Source organism: Drosophila yakuba, chromosome X (assembly GCF_016746365.2).
Source record: "Drosophila yakuba strain Tai18E2 chromosome X, Prin_Dyak_Tai18E2_2.1, whole genome shotgun sequence".
Lineage (NCBI taxonomy): Eukaryota > Metazoa > Arthropoda > Insecta > Diptera > Drosophilidae > Drosophila > Drosophila yakuba.
The window spans coordinates 15,883,222-15,903,829 of NC_052526.2; the positions used below are offsets into that span (position 1 = coordinate 15,883,222).

General features: G+C 39.8%; 4 protein-coding genes and 1 long non-coding RNA gene across 5 annotated transcripts; 3 read left to right on the forward strand and 2 right to left on the reverse strand.

Moving 5' to 3' along the window:
- Window positions 1-115: 115 nt before the first annotated feature.
- LOC6525600 (DNA-directed RNA polymerase III subunit RPC9) lies at window positions 116-1,414 on the forward strand. The gene is made up of 4 exons (XM_002101399.4): window positions 116-247; window positions 324-438; window positions 499-651; window positions 717-1,414. The coding sequence occupies exons 1-4, from the start codon at window positions 240-242 to the stop codon at window positions 1,089-1,091; spliced, it is 651 nt and encodes a 216-aa protein (XP_002101435.1). The 5' UTR covers window positions 116-239; the 3' UTR covers window positions 1,092-1,414.
- On the reverse strand, window positions 1,109-2,041 carry LOC6525601 (density-regulated protein homolog). Its single transcript, XM_002101400.4, has 3 exons — window positions 1,822-2,041; window positions 1,478-1,739; window positions 1,109-1,357 (listed from the first exon to the last, which is right to left on the reverse strand). The coding sequence occupies exons 1-3, from the start codon at window positions 1,939-1,941 to the stop codon at window positions 1,170-1,172; spliced, it is 570 nt and encodes a 189-aa protein (XP_002101436.1). The 5' UTR covers window positions 1,942-2,041; the 3' UTR covers window positions 1,109-1,169.
- A 478-nt stretch (window positions 2,042-2,519) lies between these two features.
- On the forward strand, window positions 2,520-4,283 carry LOC6525602. Its single transcript, XM_043207007.1, has 2 exons — window positions 2,520-3,162; window positions 3,298-4,283. Exons 1-2 carry the CDS (start codon window positions 2,746-2,748, stop codon window positions 3,901-3,903), a joined length of 1,023 nt encoding a protein of 340 aa, XP_043062942.1. The 5' UTR covers window positions 2,520-2,745; the 3' UTR covers window positions 3,904-4,283.
- On the reverse strand, window positions 4,012-5,725 carry LOC120321387. Its single transcript, XR_005560982.1, has 2 exons — window positions 5,664-5,725; window positions 4,012-5,551 (listed from the first exon to the last, which is right to left on the reverse strand). It is a non-coding gene; the product is annotated as an uncharacterized LOC120321387 (long non-coding RNA).
- Window positions 5,053-5,846, forward strand: LOC6525603. The gene is made up of 3 exons (XM_002101402.4): window positions 5,053-5,185; window positions 5,238-5,600; window positions 5,688-5,846. Exons 1-3 carry the CDS (start codon window positions 5,120-5,122, stop codon window positions 5,844-5,846), a joined length of 588 nt encoding a protein of 195 aa, XP_002101438.1. The 5' UTR covers window positions 5,053-5,119.
- The last annotated feature ends 14,762 nt before the right edge of the window (window positions 5,847-20,608 follow it).

Consider the following 20,608-nt stretch of genomic DNA (forward strand, 5'->3'; position numbering starts at 1 on the left):
AAAATATGATTTACCTTTAATTCAATGTATATGTTCCCACTTTTAACAACAAATTTATTAACCTTATCGATTAATTGAATTGAGCACCAAGTCTGATACATTTAACACCAATAAATTTATTGAGTATGTTTTTTATATATATATTTTATAAATACATTTATATGTAGTACGTTACCATTATATGCAGTGGTGTGGTATATTTCAGCGCGCGCCCTGCGGTCATACTAATATTTGCCGAAATGGAAACGTGAGGATTTTTTTGTTTTTTTTAAATTTAACATTAAACAGTGAGTAATATGCAGATGATTTCGCTTCCATTCCAGGGTCAATCCCACGTTCTCGTACCTCACCAATCTGGAGGTGATGCAGATTCTGCAGAAGATCAAGAGCACCAAAAAGAAGTTCGGCATGCGAAACTTGGCCACTGTTACCTATGAGGTATTGCTTTTTGAAAATATTTAATTAATAGATGAATTAACCAAATGCGTGTTTCTACAGGCACTGCAGTATCTGGAGGAGTCGCCCTGCAAGACACAAACTCGTGAGAACATTGCAAATTACGTGAAGGATCTGTCTTCCTATCGTCTGAAGTGCCAAGAGATCCTACAAATGATCAACGACCCGCCTACAAGTGCCCTGCACACGCAGCTGGTGAGGATTAGTCTATCATAAACCAAAAAGGTTAAGTAACAAGTAACATTTAACAACCTCCCCAGCTCATCGACGACAATAAAGCTCCACTAACCGATGAGGAGAACGAGAAGATCATTCAGCTGAGCTACAAACACTTCCATGGTGGGGAAACCAAAGACGCTAGTAAGGAAACACCGGCGGAAAAACCTGCGGAGACCACTGCAAAGACCGGCAAGACTGGAAAGCGTAATTCGCAGGCCAAATCCAATCCAGCGGAAGAAGTCGCTCCAGCGGAACAAACCACGACAGCGGATGTAGTTACTCCAGCGGATGTTGTAGTTGTGGAAACAGAGAATAAAGCTGCTCCAGCGCCTGCAACGGATGAAGCAACTCCAATGGAAATCGATTCCATTCCGCCAGCAGATGGAGAAAAACCTGGGGAGCAGCCACCGGAATAACCCAACTGATTATTACGTTTAACGTTTCATATTTTTATGTTGATGTAGCGTATAAAATAAGCTAAAAAAGTAAATTATTTATGTTCGCTTCTGATCGCCCAAATCCTCGATGACGTCCTCGTCGATCTCGGCCCATTTCTCGGGTATGACATCGAACAAGTCATCCTTGACGTCGCCCTGAATGACGATCTCATCGTCGCCGGTCACCGAAGAGCCACAGGCAAACTTAGTGCCAAAGAACTTGGCCGCCACCTTGAGATCAATATCTGGAATAGGTATTAGCCATAATTAACAATAAAGCTCACAAGGATGTATAGAAGAAATCTAAGTTTCATGGTTTGAGGACGGAAATAATGACTATTTTCGATGCCAACTCCGAGACCTACCGAAAGTGCTCAATCCTGTGACCACGGTCACGGACTTCTTCTTGCCACGTGCCGCCCTCGAGACGCAGATGCGCTTGGGCACATCCTCCTTCTTCTTGACGCGCAGCAGTCCCTTGCCACCGCGCTTCTGGCGCTTCTTGTCGTCATCCGTCCCGTCGGCGGCGGCAGCCTCCTCCTCGATCTTCAGTCGCTCGAAGTCGTCGGGCATGTGGCGCTCCAGCCAGTCCTTACACTTCTCGTATTCCGGATAGTACTCGCAGTACTGCGGATAAAGGATACATATATGTAAGTTCATGACCAATAGGGATCATATGGATTTTTCCCAGCTTTGCAGACGAACTCACCTCAATGGGCATCGTGCAGTGGCCACAGTACTTCATCTGGATCGGATAGGTGACGCCTTCGCGCGGACCCACCTGCAGGCGGTCGGCGACGCTGTTGGTGCCCACATCCTCGTTCGTCATTGCGGATCGGATTAACTGGCTGAGATTTGCTCCGGGTTATTGAGTTATTGAAATAATGACAGTTTTAAGAAGTGGGATTCTGCAAACTGACCGTTTTTGTTGAGGCGCGTAAAATATACCGAAATTGACACACGGAAAAATATTCCGTGAATATACCACAGCAAGCAGGGTTGATTTTACTGATAAGTTTTGATATATTTTTGATAATTTTAAAGATTTTTGAATTAGCACTAAAGCACCTAATAATAATGCAATTTAGATTGTACTTAATTTATATTCTGCAATATAACTAATAAGCGGTTTAAAATGATTTTGAAATTTATTCAAGATACAATTTGAATTTAAGTACTAGCTAATACCAAGTACGAATAAGCTTAAATTATAATTTATGCATATTTATTTATATTGCATTGATAAAAATGATTTTAATATATATCCTTTAAATTAGATTTAAAAATTTTACTTAATTGTTTACTTATGTGTAAAATGTAAAAATGTAAAAATATTTTAATACTAAAATACCAAAACATGTTGGCTTAGAGAAATACCGCATGAGGCGGCATTTAGATTAATTTGCCGGTTGTAACTTTGCGAGCATAGTTTTCATAAAAATTAATCAAAGTAGGCTACAAATTGTATTTCTCCACAAGTCAACCCAAAACCTTCAGTCTCCCTAGTGGTTTCGTACAGCTAACAACTTCGATTTCACACACGACTTTTTACATTTCCTACTTTTTCAAAAGATTTCACCAACAAAATATTGAACAACAAAACTTCGGTTCTAAAAACGGAAATATAAGTAAAATGACTACATCCAATACTCTAAAGCCAAAACCCGATGCGGCCTCGACGAGCATCATAAACGCCAGAAGGAGGAGGAGGATTCGCCGCCTGCTGGAGAACAGGCGATCGGAAGAAAGAGTGGCCAATTTCCATTTCACATGTGGTGGTGACCAAAAGAAGAAGAATTTGGCATACTTCGTCCTCGCTATCGTCACAGTGGGCAGCGTGCTCCTAAGGCTTACCGACAACTGTCCCACGGGCTGCGGATTCCTGGAAAACTACAAAAACCAATACCAATCGATCGTGCATAACCAGGACAACTACTGCAATCCCTCCCAGCGGCTGGGCGACATGGTCCAGCACGCCCGCCGCCAGGTACTCAACCAGAAGCAGGCATTGGACCAACTAGAACTGGCACTGGACAGCACCGCCAAAGAGGTAACTAACTATAGATATACAGTACATCCTAAGCGTATAGTTACCAAGAATGTGGTCATTCTGGTTACAGACCTTTGTTAATTTTGATGAATAACCAATAGTATATATTAATACCCCTGATTATCTTCCAAACAGACCATCGTCTTGGTGGGCACCTCGGGCGTGGGCAAGAGCCATACTGCGCGCATCTTGCGGGAAAACTTTCCCTGGTCCGAGAACATAAAGACGCTTTCCTGGAGCGATAGTCGTACATTGCGCCAACTGAAGAGCATGCTATCCGACCTTACAACTTGCGGCCAGAATATGATCCTTATTGACAACATGACGCCGAAGGATGCACAATTCGTGCCTGCCATCAACCAACTAATAAATCTGGCCAAAGAGAACGCCAACCAGACTGAGCATTCGCACCAGAAACTCCTGACCCTTGTGCTCATCTTTAACGTGAATAGCATGCAGTCCGGCAAGGCATATAACATGGATATGGAAACCCTGCGAAATGTGCCACACACCCATGTGATCACATACGCAACACTGGAATCCACTCATCTGATCGACTGCATCCGCAGGGAAGCCGCCAACGCGATGGTGCAACTGGAAGATGAGCACGTAGATGAGATAATCCGCAGTGTCGATGCTAGCGCCTCTGGTTGCAAGTCCATTTTGGCCAAAGTCCTGCTCTACGGCAAACCAATAATCGCCAACTCTCAAGAAACTGACCAAGACCATTCAACAGACTGATTCAAGACTCGAAACATTTTTAATGTTTCCATTTAGCAATTTGGCTCATATCAAAGACAATCCTGAAAACCAGACGTGATACATTGTAAAATAGGTTAGAAAAGACTATTAGGCTAGTATCGGTAGAATTTAGCATTTCGGCCATGAAAATTCCTATGCATCGTAAACGTAAAATGATCAACAATTACTTTGCAATTTTATTAGAAACAAATTTGTAAATGATTCTGAAAGTCCCAAATTATGACTTAATGTTTGTAAAAAGAGACCGATTGTATCATATAAGAACGAATTTCAACCTCTAATATACTCTTTTAGGCTTCTAAGTGAGCGTTGTAAAATGATACTTCAAACGCTTAGGAGCCTAAGAAATTAGATTTAAATTGTGTGTTGATAGCATAAACGCTCTTTTTTAAGTAATTGCAATTAAAAATGCCATACATAAGCGACCAGAATCTAGTTCTTATAGATCTTTAACAATGCCTTGTTTAGCTTTGATCGCAACCCGTAAAGTATGCTAGTGCTCCGGAGCAGCCTGCTCCATTCCCGGGCCAAAGACACGCGAGTGTGGGCCACGCGCTTTTGCTGCTGTTCTGGCTTTTGCCTTGTTTGCGTTTTATGGCCCTTACGAAGAGGCGCTCCGTTATCGGATAACTTGGATAACATGGATAACGGGCGTCGTGTGTCGGCCCGATTTGCTATTTTACGGCAGCCATGGCCTACAAACAGAATCGGCGAGCCAAGCCCAAGTCGCTTGTCGCTCGGTTGTCGGTTGTCGGTTGTCCAGGGTCAAGTGCGTTTGCTTATTTTTATTGGCTACTCGTAGTGTGTACACTCGTTGTCCCGCAGGCGCACACGACGTATGCGTGATGTGGGTGTATGAGATGTGCATGGGTGTTCCATTGAGACGGACGACCCACTTCCGGACGAATCCGGGCTCCGACCTTCCGGATTACGCCCGCCGCATGCCGAATTGGTCCGCTTTCGTTGTTGTTTTCAGTGTTCTCTACACCGTTTTTTTCCAAAATGTTTTCGAGGGTGCTACGATCGGTGAATCTGAATGGCATTTTTGAGTATCTGCATCGGCAATTAAACAATCTGTGTACAACTTAATTTGGCAATTAGTTAAACAATGCGAATATCGTAGGCTAATTGGCGAGCAATTAGCAGCGCCCCGTATAAATTGTTGCAACCACGGGTGATCTTCAAAAACCACCAAATGGAGCAGTGCATCGGCTGGATTATTGGCTTGCTTTGCATTCTGCAATCCCTGCAAGGGACACAGGTATAAAAGCATTGAATCATTTAGTTGTCTCAAATAATACATTTTCATTTAGGGCATGAACTACGAGGTACTAGGCGATGACACGACCCTGAATATCAAGTGCAATGCTGCAGAGGATAGGGGCAATACGCCGATGCAACAGATTATCGACATTAGCAATTTGACATTCAATATGGCCAAGGATCTGGAGACCCTCTACTTCAATGGCGATATCAGGGTGTTGATGGACTTGCCCAACCGTCCGATTGTCCTGCAGGTGGATGTATTCCGCTGGGAACGCAGCGAATGGATACCCACACCGCTGGCCCTGAAGAGGAACAACTTGTGCCACGCCTTGTTCGATCCCTTGGAGCTGTGGCATCTCGTCTTCATGAAAGTCCCCAAGAAGGAGAAGGTTTGTCCGCCGACCAAGGGGGTGAGTTCAAAGAGAAAGAAAGGAATTTAAAGGGATAAAATTCGGGGGAGATTTCGCATTTACTTTCACTCGTTGTCCATCTTCCAGCACGTTTACAGCCTGGTCAATGTGAGCAACCATGTGTTCCTGAGGAACTTGCCTCGCATGGACGTCGCCGGAGATGTGAAGGCCCTGGTCCACCTGACCTCGGGAGATATAAAGACCTGTGCGGCACTCTACTTCAAGATCTACGCCACGAACCATTGACAATTGCCACCGGCGGTGATAATGGGAAAGTGTGAGGACCGTGGACTGCACCCTGACACTGAACCAGTGAATCTCGACGGGATGGCACTGTTTGCTCACTTTATAGTTTATACTTTATAGCACCCAGGCTGCTCTGGTTTTATGGCCTGATTTGGTGGTGTTTGCTCGGCTTCAATGGCGCGTCCCACCGTTTATGGCGCTGGCTAAATGATTTGCAAATAAAGCGAAATATTTCATATTCATGCACCCGAAACAGAAACAGAATTTCTCATCTTCATCCATTTTTCGGTTATTTCTGGTGGCGCTGGCGATAAGCCCCGCACTCGAAATGGGAACTTAGCCCAGTAATCCCCTTCTGCTATTTGCCAAAGGATCAGATGCGGCGCCATCCCCAGATCACAGTCACCTCCATATCCATATCCACATCCATCTCCATTTCCACATCCACATGCACATCCATCTCCACATCAACGTCCAAATTCGCTGAACTCATTCGCAATTCCGCGTGACGATTGCTACGTACATATAAGGTGATTTCCCCCGTCCAAAACTGACTTTGCAGATCTCGGGAAATTTACAATGTTTGTGCATTCGGGTTCAGCTGGTTTTCTTATAAAACGTATTGTTGAATGCACGTGGTTTGCATTCGTCATGTGAATCATTTTGTGGGTGGGCTAAAGTGAAGCAATAAAATTCTGCTAATATTTGTACTGTGTCAATGCTTACTTTTTTGATTTAAATACTTCTTACTGAGTTCTAACTATTTGAAGAATAATGCAATGGATCATGTGAATGGGTATATGGATATTATGAAATGCTTTCCATATAGAAAAGATGCTTACATTAAACATAGGAGTACATTCATTCGTACACCTATAGTCCTTGGAGCTGAGTTCCTTGAAAATATCCATTGATAGCCTTAGATCTAGTTATCATATAGATGATGAAATATGTGTTCGAAGCTGCTGGGAGTTGTCGACTTGTGTGTGTGTGTGTGTGTGTGTGTGTAGTTTCCGCTTTCCATGAGATGTTATAGAATACGTATGACTCTATTTGTTTTCTGGGCCGCTATCTGTTTGCCTCGCGCGGTGTCGTAATAACAATAAACAGGCGGTTAGCTGACGAAAGTCAAGTCACAACAAACGATAAATTCCAAATATAAATAGTAAATAGTAATAAATCTGCACTCGACGCGGCGTGTGACGCCTATTGGCACAATGTGTTCTAAATGCCTTTTGAGGTCGACTCCACTAGCTTCGTACCAGTTACAGGGTACCAGAGTGTTCGATAACACTCCATTTGCGATTGAGATCGATGGGATGCGATTACAATGCCTGGTACTGCACTATATAGGATACAGTGCGGTACGGGATTGTAGGTATGCATGACACTATGCTGCCATAACTAATAAGATATTTTTCTACTTCGATAAATTAGAGAATGGTTTTTGAAATTCCTATAGAAATGGTATTATGCTATTTGAAAGTGTTTCCCCATTTAGTTACTGCCTTACTGCGACTGCAACGCACTGTTTGAATGCAAATTTCGAGTCGAATGCTCATGCAAATGCAATATAGTCGGAATTCATATGCATCAATTACAATGAGTATTATAATGGTCACAGCTGATGTGAGCCGATCGAATGTGTTTGCATCATAAACACCCGTATTAACTAACCAGCCACAAAGACCGCTTTGAACTGGTGCTGACCCGATCTGTCCGGATTGCATTAGTTATATGGGTGCACACTAACCCATTAACCCATTATCCCGGTGCTAAGACATCCATTTTGAATCATTCAAGTACTAGAAAGTATTAGAAAGGACATGCTGTGCTCAGCTTTTTGCAGCTTCGAAAAGATTTGAATAGCTTCTTTAAAGATTCATAAAGCTGCTTCCAGGATGAGCCTTCTGCTTACTAATGTTTCAGTATAGTATAAGAAGTATATAAATAATATATAAATGCTTATATTACTACTTCTAGTTGCTGCAAGTTATCCATTTGCTGGACAGATTCGAAAGTTGATTGATTCTATTTTAAAGCTATTTTTAACGCAAGGTCGAACACAATAGTTCCTTGCCAATGCTAAACTTGGCATAAAGATGTTATCGAATTTCTAAACAACCACGTTCGTATTTAATCAAAACTTATTATTTTCACAGTCTGTCATTATCAGTGCACGTTAATGCCTAATGGGCATAACTCCCAGCAATTATAGAAATACACAACTAACGTCGAATTCTGAAAGGGGCCACAGCACGCAAACTCTTTGAGATTGATGTGAGAGTATTTAAATCTAAGTACATTACATCTAAGTGCCTTTATTACTTTGTATACCTATGGATACAGTATCTGTATCTGCTGCTTAAGATAAAAACGCAGTGTATTTATTTGCAACTCGTAACATTTCCTCTTGTTTTTCTATTAATTTTTTCATTGTTTGATCCCATATTTACCCGACTTCACCTGTTCTGCCCGTCTTATATAAATGCGATAGATAATTCGTACAATTTAGCGGGCAGGGCCAATGCGACATGCATATATTAATATGCATATGCACATACCGAGATAGATATAGTTGTAGATATAGATATAGAAGTGTGGATCTGAACGTTGTGCAAACGGGCTACTTGGCTACTGTTTTGTATATAACTCCATAAACATTGTTTGCCCGCTCGTTCGGTTTATTTGCCTGTTTGCACTCAAAACTATTCTCCGGGATAGTTGGCAGTGCAGTTGATAAGAACCGGGGATGCTCATCCATTGCGAGTACGGAATTCAGCAATGCAATGAATTCAGTAGGATTAAATGCAGGAAAAAATCGTATAACTAAATTATTTTTAGATTTATTGGCTGCTTAACACTGTTGCATGCTATTTTGCAAGCCATAAAATGGGGGTTTGTTTTCCTGGATTCCCACAAAAACAAGTGGCTCCCATTGGCTGAAACTAGCAAATATTTATTAAAGTTAACCCTCTTGCTAATATAACGCATACGCCCTGTTTGCAGCTTTAAATGCGACGCTTCTTTCTTTATTTGTTTGTATGTCTTAACAATTTGCTTTCACTGGAAAAAGACCAATTTTCGATTGCTTTAAACGTAGAGTATAACAGGTGCACCTGAGTTCCTTGGAAATTGGAATTGAAATTCCCTATCGAGGGCATTCAGCCCATTGGGTTCGCTACTCCAAGATCATTTCCTGCTCGCTGACGTTGCACTTTTAATTTGTCACAAGTCGTTGACATTTCATCTACGCTCCATAATGAAAGCACCACCCATTACCACCCACTCTCATTTGATTAAATACAGAAAACAGCATTTAATCAAAATGGGAAGAGCAAATATGTAGAGTACACATCGTGGGCCATTCGCCGTTCGCCGTTCGCATTTTGTTTATTAAGCAAATAAATAAATGAGAAGGGTATTAAATTAATTAAATAAATAATACTTTCAGGAACAAATAAATAAATAGCAAATTTAAATGCGCAAAAAGGCAAACAAGTGAATGTGGAGCCGACACGCAAATGGAAGATTCCGGATTCGATGGCCACGACTTGAGAGGGGAGTGCTTAAGTTGTCTAAAAACAATTATTAACATTTAGCCATGCTTATTATTATTTTATTCAATCTGATCTTGGAAGAAACACACATATTAACTAAATTAAAAAATATAATTTTATAATTTTAAACGCTTGATAAGCACTTCCTAAACCCTTGTATAATGGCGTAAATTCCCAGACAGTCACGGATTCCGGATTCCGGATCACGGAGTTACGGATCACGTGACCTCGACTTGGACATGCTTCGCTGACTTGTCTTTATTATTTGCCTAAACCATTTTCAATTAGTTGTATGCAATAATTGATAGATTAGCTAAATATGGCAATCATGCAAGCGCTGATGAAGGTTGTCAGACTTCAGTCGGACTTGCAAACTGGCAGACTGGCAGATTCCCTTTCGGCTGCCGGGTAATTTGGCCCGTAATTACGGCCATCATCTAATTGCCTACGGCTATCATTGTGTAAACGATACAGCGGCTGTGGGGAAGCCGAAGCTGCAATCCGATCGCTGATCATTTGGATCATTAGATGCGATCATGCCCCAGTGGAGATCCCAGTTGATTGAGTAATTAGGAAGTGCAGGGATCCCTCATCCAAATCAGGGCATCTATATCCATATTCATTTCTATATCCATATCCATATCCGACTGAAAATGATCGAGTATCTAAAGCTCTTCTGATTGGCTCAATTGGATATACATTTCGAAGTAGCATGGATTGTTGCGAATTAGAGATTCAGTTAACGATGCAGCAAATCAAATTGAATGCTTTCGGGCAGAGCTCAATTATGTTATTAGTAATCAAATACGTTTCAAAATTAAATAAAATGTTTGAATTTAATATTAGGTCATTTCAGTTGTTTGCGAATTAAGCAAACAATCACTAATTCAATCTGCAGCATTTGCGTTCTTGATCTTGAATTTTGCATTGGCATTTGAATAAATAACAAATCTACATAAAGTTAGTTAAACTTTGCATGGAATTCTCTCCATTCAAAAGGATCACCAATTATATTTAGTGATGATTCATCGAAACATATTTTCCTTCTAATTAAGTCTTAATGAACTCGATCTTTTTGGTTCTTCTTTTTTGCCAAACTTATTGATTAGAAACTTGTTTAGAATTATGCCAAATTAAGGTTCTTGGCAATAAACAAGGTTTATGTCTATCGTTCGATATTCTTCAATTAAATACGGAAAGGCAGAATATTATTCAAAATGTGTCCATTTTCTGGCAGTGTATGCGGAAGGTACGAGCTCGAGTATCGAAAGCGTTAAACCTCCTTTAGTGGGCTTTGTCTCAAAGTGTTAAAGCAAATTGACTGCAGCCGCCTGGGTGTCATTCCTTAACCCCCTTAACCCCCTTAACCCCTGATGGCCAATGAGTATACACACCCCCTGCGGCGGCTGTGTGGCAGTTGCCAAAAGCCAGTCGACCATGCCAATGAAAAAAAAAAAACAAAATTTAAGACACTCGGCAAACAAGAAATGGCCCCTCAAAAATGTCACATTTGCACAATTGATTAGCGGGGCGTTTACAGTGGCCCATAAAAGTTTTCGTATGCCGGGCGTTAAATTGCCATTTACAGCTGGCAAATTCGGATTCTGGATGGCAAATTCGATATCTGGTTGAGTCTGGTGCTGCAAATGTTCCCTGGCAAATTGCCTTTTATTGAACCTTTCGATTTGGTTTCGGTTTTCTAGCATTTACCTGCGAACAGCAAATATTTCGGTGGCTTTTTCATATATGGCGCTGGTGGAAAATTTTCGCCAAGTTCGCGGTTAATTAATATGCAATTAGAGGCTGATATCAATTTGCGCAATGTACAACCAATAATCGATTTTATTGTTTGTTTGACAAGTTTCTTTCAAATTTGTCTGTAAATTAGAGCAGAAAGAAATTTCGTTTAGCAGGTTGTATGCATTATTCGGTTTTCCTTTGAACGGAAAATAATTGTATATTTTATTCAGATCTCCTTGAAATTTGTTGTTGATGGTAGGAAAAATTGTTACTTCGGTAACTTAACTTAACTTGGATAAAAATGGTCAGACAGACAAAAGAATTACATATTTTTACTTCTAATTACCAATACTAACCCTCCATTATATCCTCTATTTTGGCCAAAAAACTGACCTTTTCCTTGGCCATCTCTGATCTTCAGAAATCGCGTATCCGACATGGTGGCCAGAATACCGCTGGCGGCTTACTGGATTCAACTGGATTGCGAGGTGTCCGGTTTTCCTTTCGAAGGCCCCCTCGAATCGCCAGTGCCACCTGGCACCGCTGAGGTAAGAGTCGGATATAGACATTTCAATTGAATTCAGTCAGTCATTGGCAATAAACACTATGGACATACATTAGAGCCCGTCAAGAATTTAATTGCTGGCCAGGCAATCACCTGTCTTAATTGATCTCTCTCTCCCTCTCTCGCCTAGATCAACGTATTTCCCAGATCGTAAGAGGAGAATGGATATTGGATAATAGAGAATCCGAATCCGAATCCGAATCCCAATCCGATCGAGATGGATAGCGTTTGCGGGTGCGGCTTCGTCTTTGGGCATGCCAGGCTCAGGAATGCCACCGCCATGGTCTCCACTTGAGCCCAACTCTGTAACAGGTTCACAGCAAATAAGCGCCAGCGAGTGACCAACAACATAAATGCCACTTGGTTGGGCAGTTTAACTTGTGAGCTGACTTATGTATACTTTACGAAAATCTATTCAGACTGCGGTAAAGCATTTCAAGTAATTTAGCTATTACTAAAGAAAGAAAGAATAGCGCCATATTACTTAAGGTTTCACTTTTCTGCCCGACAAAATGGCAAGCCGTGTTGAATAGTAAGGGGAACTTATATTTACCACTTACTTAGCAGAGTATTCCATTTCGTAAGCCACTAAAGGCCTCTTAAAGTTCTGCCAAAAGATTTTCAATATAATTGATTTAACAGAAATCGAGAGTCGGCAGATGTCGTTTAACGTTGGAATGCGATTGCGAGCGGTGAGAATTGAAATGACAGATGAAAGTGGCAGATGTTGAGAATGTGAAAGGATTGGAGAGATGCAGAGAGAAAGTTGCTCTACGCAAATGTCAGTTGGATAATCCGCAAAGAATGCTTAGACGAGGAAAGCAAAACCGCCGTGTCTTACCACTATTTCCATTATTTATTATTATTCTATTATTTACTATTTCCAGCGCTGATTTATGACTCTGACCGACCGACCCTGCTGGTCATGAGTTGCAATATCGAATTGTTGCTTAGCTTGGCAATTCTTAAAGGCTATTCTTAAACCAAATGCATTGCACTTGGACCGGCTGACAAAGTGTTGGAACATGTGTCGCTCGGTTCTGGCTGACTTCCTTTACTCTATTACACTGTTGTTAATTAGGGTGGACCGCGAATGTAAAATATAATTTGTAGTTACCTGAGTTGTAAACTATCTACAAATATACATTGTAACATAGAACTTTAGTAGAATAGCTCAATATAAGTTACTAACTAAGTGGGAGAAAGTATGAGAAAATATTAAATCTTAACAAAGGTGGGGGTAACTTTGCAAATCTGTTGAAAATAAATATTAATTAAATATATATATTAAATATAATTAAATATATATATAAAATATAATTCAAAATATATATTAAATATAATTAAATATATATATTAAATATAATTAAATATATATATTAAATATAATTAAATATTTAAATTAAATATAATTAAATATATTAAATTCTGTATGCAACTGTGTGGAAAACAGGTCGTATGCGTGATATTTTCATTATTATTTTCATTATTGTTTAGTTCTCATATTTATTTGGTGCAAACCACACCATGTGCTCACCAGCCCTCTCTTTCTAAGCCCATAGTGCTATCTCTCTCACTGGCCGCTGCAGAAACGTGCGGCTGAGCCAAGGCCAATTGGCAAATTGAAAGCGGAGTGGAGTCGGCGTTCTAATTGGAATCCACTTACAAGCGCCGCTCCACCTGCACACCAGAATCACAGAATCACAGAATCGCAGAATTGAATGTGTGGCAAAAAGTGGGTATAACCATATACAAATGGTACAAGCAAAATGGCCATAAAAGCAGGAACTGCGAGCAGGCGCTGTGCGGATCAAGAAACTGCCAACCCTGAGAATCCGAATGAGACACTCACACTGTCAGCCGGTTCCAAAAAAAAAACAAATAATAATAATTATAATAATGCCATCTGCACGCACACCACTTATATAGCAGATATAATAGATGTATGTATATAACGCCGGTCCTAAAAACCTAGGCTTGTGGAATTGTTGCTGCTTCTGGCGACTTCTCGACACTTTGAATTTGAAGACACATCTTATTAAATATTCTTTGTGCTGATGCGGCTGCTCCTCAGGTTCTTTTTTGTGACCGAGGTAAACAAATCGGTCAACGGGCAACGGACTCGGGCACGTTTTTGCCAAAAAACGAGAAGAGAAGTTCAACTTGATTGTAGTCGGGGTTTATACCCTATCCGGATATAATTCAAATAGCCAAAATTACATACCTTTTCTCACATTGTGTTAATTGAATTGGTGTTTAACGACTATTGGAAATCGGAATTACGACTATATAACAAACCGTTGAACACAAAAGTCGAATTACATCGTTTGGCATACCAAAAAAAAAAAAAAGAAAAAGAAATAAATTACTCGCTTAAATATTTTTAATAGCAGCTTTAACAATTTGGGATACCAACGTTCTTCTTTGCCGCCAAACACGAACATCTTTTATGCCCACAAATAAAAGTAACACTTGTAAACATTTTCTTTTTTATTGCTAATAAGGTTTTTTTTATTTGGAATACCAACGTTATAATTCAGGTGTCGATTTCCAAGTGAATACGTAAAGCGAAATACCTACTTTTAGAGTATGCAGAAAAGAAATAAAACACTCGTATAAATATAGCTTCCGCAATGGCAAAAAACTCTCAGCTCCTCTTATCGTTCACCAGATGGCCTTTTTTTTTTTTTTGGTTTTTTTACCTTTTTTTTTTACCCCTTTTTTTGTCTTGTTTTTTGTGGCATTTTTCGCTCAGTGATGGCGCTTCTTCTGTTGTCAGCGGGTTGGGCAATTTTTCATGAGATCTCAAAAACCCCGACGAGTTCGAAGAACTCCAAAATCGAAAACATAAACAAAATGCGAGACATATAAAAATTTGCAAGCAAAATGGCCGACAGGTTTGGCTCAAATTATAAACTATTAGAAGCGGTTCAGGCTAAAGTCGTTGCTCGTTGGCCAACTTCAAGTCGGCCGACTGCAGAAACCATAATGAAAACAATAACAAATACTGGCCAAAAACAAACAGCAGCAGCAGCAGCAACAAGAACAACAACCACAACAACAATAATAACAACAACAACAACAACAACAAGAAGCCAAGAAACAGCAGCAACAACAACAAAAGAGCTCGGATCACTGGTATTTTTAGTATGTGGCGCTGATTTACAAGGTGAACGGGTAAGGTAGCCAAGCCAGTTCAAAACCCCAGCTCAGGTCGCTTCACCGCCCCCTCTACGCCCCCCTGCTCCCCTTTGCACCCCCCTTTTCCCCCCTCAACACCCCCCTTGCCACTGCAAACCCACCTGCTGAACAGCAAACATTTCGCGCTCGAAAACATTTTGGACCAATTCCTAAACCAAAAAGCCAACCGATACTAACCGTTTGGTAGCTCAAAAATCAAATTATGACATATTCATATTTAAATAATAGTTATATAGATTTTTAAGTAAAGTTTGCATTCAATGATATTGCTGAATTTGATAGTAAAACCCATTTCCCCCCTTGTGACAAACAATAGCCGTCGATAATTGGAAATTATTAGCGTTATCATTGTGAGGGCACTTATCATCCCTCGATTCTTATCATTCGGCGACCTTATCATTTCGGCAGAGTCTGGTGGATGAGGTTTTTCCGAAAGTTTTAATTGCCGCCAATAGATCGAACTATAAACAATCAATAAAGATAAACTTGATTTGAAACAATTTGTTTAATTGGCCGCATAAAGTAGTGCTATCTATTTACGAGTCATGAAATTGCAGGGCTATTTCTATTTTTTGATAAAAAATAACTAACAAATATTGCAGAGCTATTTAATTTTTTTTTTTTTTTGTTGAACTGACGAATGTTTTACAAAGTGCATAGTATTATTTCAAGTGCACACCCAAATATATGCAAATACAATGCTGACTGATATCTTGTTTTCTAATGTATGACGTCTGCATTTCTCGATGTTTTCGATGAACAAAATCGGGCAAACAGAACTAGACGTGAAGCTAATTAATTAGGAAATACAAATGCAACTCGAAATGCTTATCGAGGTTTGATTAAAAATTATTATTCCTATTTGCGGCGGTGATTCATGCGGATAGGCGGCGGGGGAATCACCCCAATGATTCAAGGCCTGCCAGAAAAGATGGCGATTTTGGATCATACTCAAGATCATCCTCAGACATCCCGAATTTCAATTATTTTTGGCATATCATCATCGTGGAAGTTGACAGCTCGTGCCAAGTGCTCAATCAAGTGTATAGGTGTATAAATATAAAGAATTATAAATAAGCGGCTTAGTCAACCATTATTTGTTGTATTTATTGTTCCGGCGTAATTGTCTTGATTTTTTTGTGATAAGAGCCCACTTGATATAATATTTCATTGATTCCATCGAACTGCCTTAAAATAGGAGTGGGAAATCCCTTGACCCGATCACGAATCCAGGGAATGGCTGCTCGTCCTTGTCCTTCACATACATAATTATAATTATTTCTTACTCCTCGCCGAGCAAAACTCGTCTGCCTTGTGTTTCTGCTACCTATTCCCTTTAAATCGGGTTCGATTGATTTTATTGTCGAATTGGTCCCACAATATATGTATGTATATCCATGGATAATAAATCTCCTACCTGCAGTTCAGTCACTTCTATAGAAAACAAAATGTTAACACTTTGAACTATTGCGTTCCTTTTTCGGTGCTCGTGTTTATTTATTTGCATTGTTAAATGAGTTCTTTATTTATTCGTGTGTGCTCATTTGTATTTATTATTATAATCTGTCTTATTGATTATTTCATTTGCTATTCAACAGCTTATAATATTTGACACCTAATCAGCTGTTATTAGTTATTTTTTATGTTTCGTATTTAAATCATTCGTTATTATGCATACGATGATTGATACTAAATATATTTATTTATGTGCGTTGTCAATATTTTATCTCTTCTTGTTTAATTACCATACACTTATAGTTAATATTGTTAATTTTAGTTTGATTTAATTGCTGAGAGCATGGAACTTTTGTCGAAGAATGTTAAGTGCATTTGTAATTCGTGGGGTTTGGGGTCACCAAAAGTGGTAACCTTCCCATTCGCTGCTCCCGTTGCTGTCGCTTCTGTCGCTTCTGTTGCTGCCACTGGATTGCCGATTGCCGATTGTTGATTGTTGAAAGTTGATTGTTGAATGTTGAATGTTGTTTTTGGACGTGCTGCCAGCGACGAAATTTCAACTGTGGATCCCTCGCCGCCTTTATTGTAATTTATCGACTCGGATGCTACGTGAGTGTTATTGAAAATGGTCATTTCGCTGGCGCTGCTCGTACTGTCAGCACCTCGAGGCACCTCGACAAGTCTGGCCTACCTCCACCTCCACCTCCAACTCCACCTCCACCTCCACCTCCCGCAGCACCTCAATTTCCAGCAGTATTATTATCAGCACATACTCGTATAAGTATAAGTATCTACATACTAGGCTGGGTCTTTAAGTTTAATGTATTCAAACATTGAACTTTTATTTACTGTGCAAGTGACCATAATGATGATGAGGAAGGGGAGGGCGTGGTCAACAACAGCAACGGTTGTTGATTACGCCTACCATGCGGATTTTTGCATTATTGATTTGTAAACACAAATGCTTTTTGTACTTTTATGCAAAACCTCAAGGAAATTGTATGGACGGACGGCTACGCAGATAAAATTAAATAATAATTCACATGCAAACGGCGAAGCATAAATATGTGAACAACACAAAATATGTTAACAAGATATACTAGATGTAGATGAACGGAATTATAACTATTTGGAGGCCCAGATGGTTTTTGGCTGTAAATGCTGTCAAACTTACATTTTTTCTATACACTTTTTACAGTCCCCATAACTTATTGGATTTTATGGTCTTTTTTTTTGGTTAACCACAGAATAAATATTCAGTTGCGGTTTTGTTTCTTTATTTTTTGTTGCATATTTTTTATAGACAAGAATTTTGCACATGGGAGTGGTTTTGATTTGACAGAATCCACAAAGAAGAAGTTAATTAATGTTTTGAAACTGCGGGCAGGAAAAAATATGATTAATTGGGCTTTTGAATGGGGACAAATACATATACGTTTTATAAATTTGCATAACATATTTAATAGGGCTGCTTACACTTAACTGCAAATGATTATTTGGAAATTATATAATAATACACCCTTAAATTAGTGCGCAATAAATGGTAGTCTGTTTTAGTTAATGTGCCAAAATGGCAACCCCTCCTGGCTGAATTTAGATAGTATTTTCCAGGTATGTATAGCTTATAGGTTCCGCCCCGAAAGTCGTATGAAATTGGATATTGGGATATTGCCAGACAATAAAGTGAACCAAATTACGGGGAACGTTGGACATTTGCTACGCCACATTCATAAATAACCGAGTGTTTGGCACATTTTGATGGATCGCCAGACATTTGTCATAATGCTGGAAATAAAAGCCACAACACAAGAGCCGAAAATAAAAACCGGATTCGATTCCACAGACAGAAGAAGATCGTATAGTATGAACGACAGGCCTCCGCCGCGCCAATTTTCGTTACGAACTCTAATTCCAATTTCGATTCCTAGATTAAAACACAAAAAAATATATTTCATCATTGTGTGGGTTTCGCAAGACGCGACATCCCATTGATTGGCGATAATTAATCAAGGGTTGAAGGGGTTTTGACCGCACTGCGAATGGACGATGGACAATAAACGTTGGAGGATGGCCACTTAGCATGACCGTGTTAATGGTCCACTCTAATGTCGTACATTAATTGTCGCGATGACTGATCACTCACGGGAAGGCTATGCAAAGTCTGGTCTGGATTACGGATTATATATTATACATTATGGATATGTGGATTATGAGTTTTAGACTACGAATTTCACCTGGGCCAGCGCAAACAAATATGGAGCTTATCAATTAGATAGTTCGCAAATTGCTGCTAATTGCAATTTGCTCTTCGATTAATAAATATTGTGGAGTTTTATTGAAAAAAACTAAATAGTTTTCTCAGCCTCCTAAGCCTCCTATTTGTTTAATTTTTTGCAATAATATTTGTATTTGTATTCGCGCTTTTCACGTACTTTGCTCAATACTTTTTTCTTCTTCTTTTAATTTGGTGTGTTATTTGCATTTCGGTTTTTTCCCTTTTTTTTTGCTTTTTTTTTTTTTTGAAGCAGCTGTGCTAATTTTTTCCCGCTATTGTTTGGAAAACTTACCCTGAGAGACTCGAACAACGGGAAAAAAAATACAAAATAAATAAATATTAAGTACATAAATGGTATTTACCGCCAGTTGGAAAGAGTTTACTACGTCAATTTGTGTGGCGTGTGGCAAAGGCAACGCAGGCAGCACGAGGAAGGTCGTGAGCACGGCTTTGGATTGGATCGTATCGGATCGTATCGTATCGGATCGTTTCAGATCGTATCTAGAACATCTCGAATGTATCTCAGCTGTAGTATCTGGAAGTAGCATTGTGTTCTCAGGGGGTGGGCGGTATTAGTGTCGACATTGAAATGTAGTTCGCATTTGATAGTCAAGGTCCCCAGTTTTCTTGGGATTGTGAAACGTTTTTCGTTATTCGTTTTTCGGGGCGGATGTTTTGGGGCGGTGTCATTGATCTATTGTGGGAGAAAAGTGCTCTCTTGTTGAAAAGTGCTCGCTTAATTGGAAATTCGTCTAGCACATAAGGTAATTGGCCAAATATAATGACGCACGTAAATATTTACACAGACCTCGGTTCTTTTGTCCTTCCCAAAATTCATTTTATTTATAACATTGAGCTTTTCTTTTTATTGTAAATATATCCGTATATTTTGTAAATCGAATTGCAAGTGCAATTTTTACACAATCTCACGGATAAATCAATCGGTGTATAAATGGGTACGATGCTAAAGAAGATGGCCGAAAAGTTGTAAACTTAATGAGCCATAAGCGCAGAATAATAAAATCAATAAAATGCAATCAACTGGGACAGTCCAGATCAACTGAATATATACTTGTGTGCATATTTGTTTTTGTTTTCATGAACGGCCTTGCGATAAGAGAGAAAAAACCGAATTTCAGATCCCATTGTTAAGCAATAAAATGTGGCATAAAAACGCTGGACAGCGTTATAAAAATTGCAATTGAAATGGATCCGAGCAAAAAGTGGCATTCTTGTCTTCGGGGTGTGGCTGCTGTTAATTCAAGATTTCAGACCAAACACCACCGACCACCGACCACAGAATATTGCGCATACGCCACGTGCAGCCAAGTGAGCAATGTCAACGAAAACTAACGAAACCAAAAAATGAGAATAAACAAGAAACAGTTTAGAAAGGTTTTACCAACTTGTCAGGCCAATTAATATTTTTTCTGGTTTGAATTATGCATTTGTTCGTTTTTCAGTTAATCATTTTGCAGAACTTGTCTACTCACTTTTGGGCTTCGCTAATACGAGATGGCGATTTATTAAAAAGCACAATCTTTCGCTTCTTATTTATTTATATAGGTATATATTAGGTTTTGATCTTATATTTTTATGTTACATTTACAAATAAAAATGCTTGAATCTTAGGTCGCTGATATATTTGCAAAGTTCTTTCTTTCTCTGTTGATGCTTTTCATTTATTTAGTTATGCTTTCACTCGTGCCTTCTGGTTTACTGTGGTCCCTGAGCGAGCAAACTACCTGTGCCGTGCACTTATGTAATTGTCTGTCTGGCCTCTGTCTTCACTGTATAGCCCGCCCCGCCCCGCCCCGCCACAGCCGTCGCGGCACAGTGGGCCCTGGTTAATGTACGTCCTTGACCGTCGGTGCTGCCAAAAACAGCCAAGAAATGACTTTAGCCGAAATATACTGATACTGATACTGAAACTGATGTGGACGCGTTTTGGCCGTTCTTCGGCATG

Excerpts from the sequence above, each read along its gene's own strand:
- LOC6525600 (XM_002101399.4), top strand. Across the intron at positions 439-498 it reads TGGCCACTGTTACCTATGAG|GCACTGCAGTATCTGGAGGA; the intron begins GTATTGCTTTTT and ends GTGTTTCTACAG. Across the intron at positions 652-716 it reads GTGCCCTGCACACGCAGCTG|CTCATCGACGACAATAAAGC; the intron begins GTGAGGATTAGT and ends CAACCTCCCCAG.
- LOC6525601 (XM_002101400.4), bottom strand. The coding sequence starts at position 1,941 with ATGACGAACGAGGATGTGGGCACCAACAGCGTCGCCGACCGCCTGCAG. Across the intron at positions 1,740-1,821 it reads ACTGCACGATGCCCATTGAG|TACTGCGAGTACTATCCGGA; the intron begins GTGAGTTCGTCT and ends CTTTATCCGCAG. Across the intron at positions 1,358-1,477 it reads CACAGGATTGAGCACTTTCG|ATATTGATCTCAAGGTGGCG; the intron begins GTAGGTCTCGGA and ends TACCTATTCCAG.
- LOC6525602 (XM_043207007.1), top strand. The coding sequence starts at position 2,746 with ATGACTACATCCAATACTCTAAAGCCAAAACCCGATGCGGCCTCGACG. Across the intron at positions 3,163-3,297 it reads TGGACAGCACCGCCAAAGAG|ACCATCGTCTTGGTGGGCAC; the intron begins GTAACTAACTAT and ends TCTTCCAAACAG.
- LOC6525603 (XM_002101402.4), top strand. The coding sequence starts at position 5,120 with ATGGAGCAGTGCATCGGCTGGATTATTGGCTTGCTTTGCATTCTGCAA. Across the intron at positions 5,186-5,237 it reads AATCCCTGCAAGGGACACAG|GGCATGAACTACGAGGTACT; the intron begins GTATAAAAGCAT and ends ATTTTCATTTAG. Across the intron at positions 5,601-5,687 it reads TTTGTCCGCCGACCAAGGGG|CACGTTTACAGCCTGGTCAA; the intron begins GTGAGTTCAAAG and ends TCCATCTTCCAG.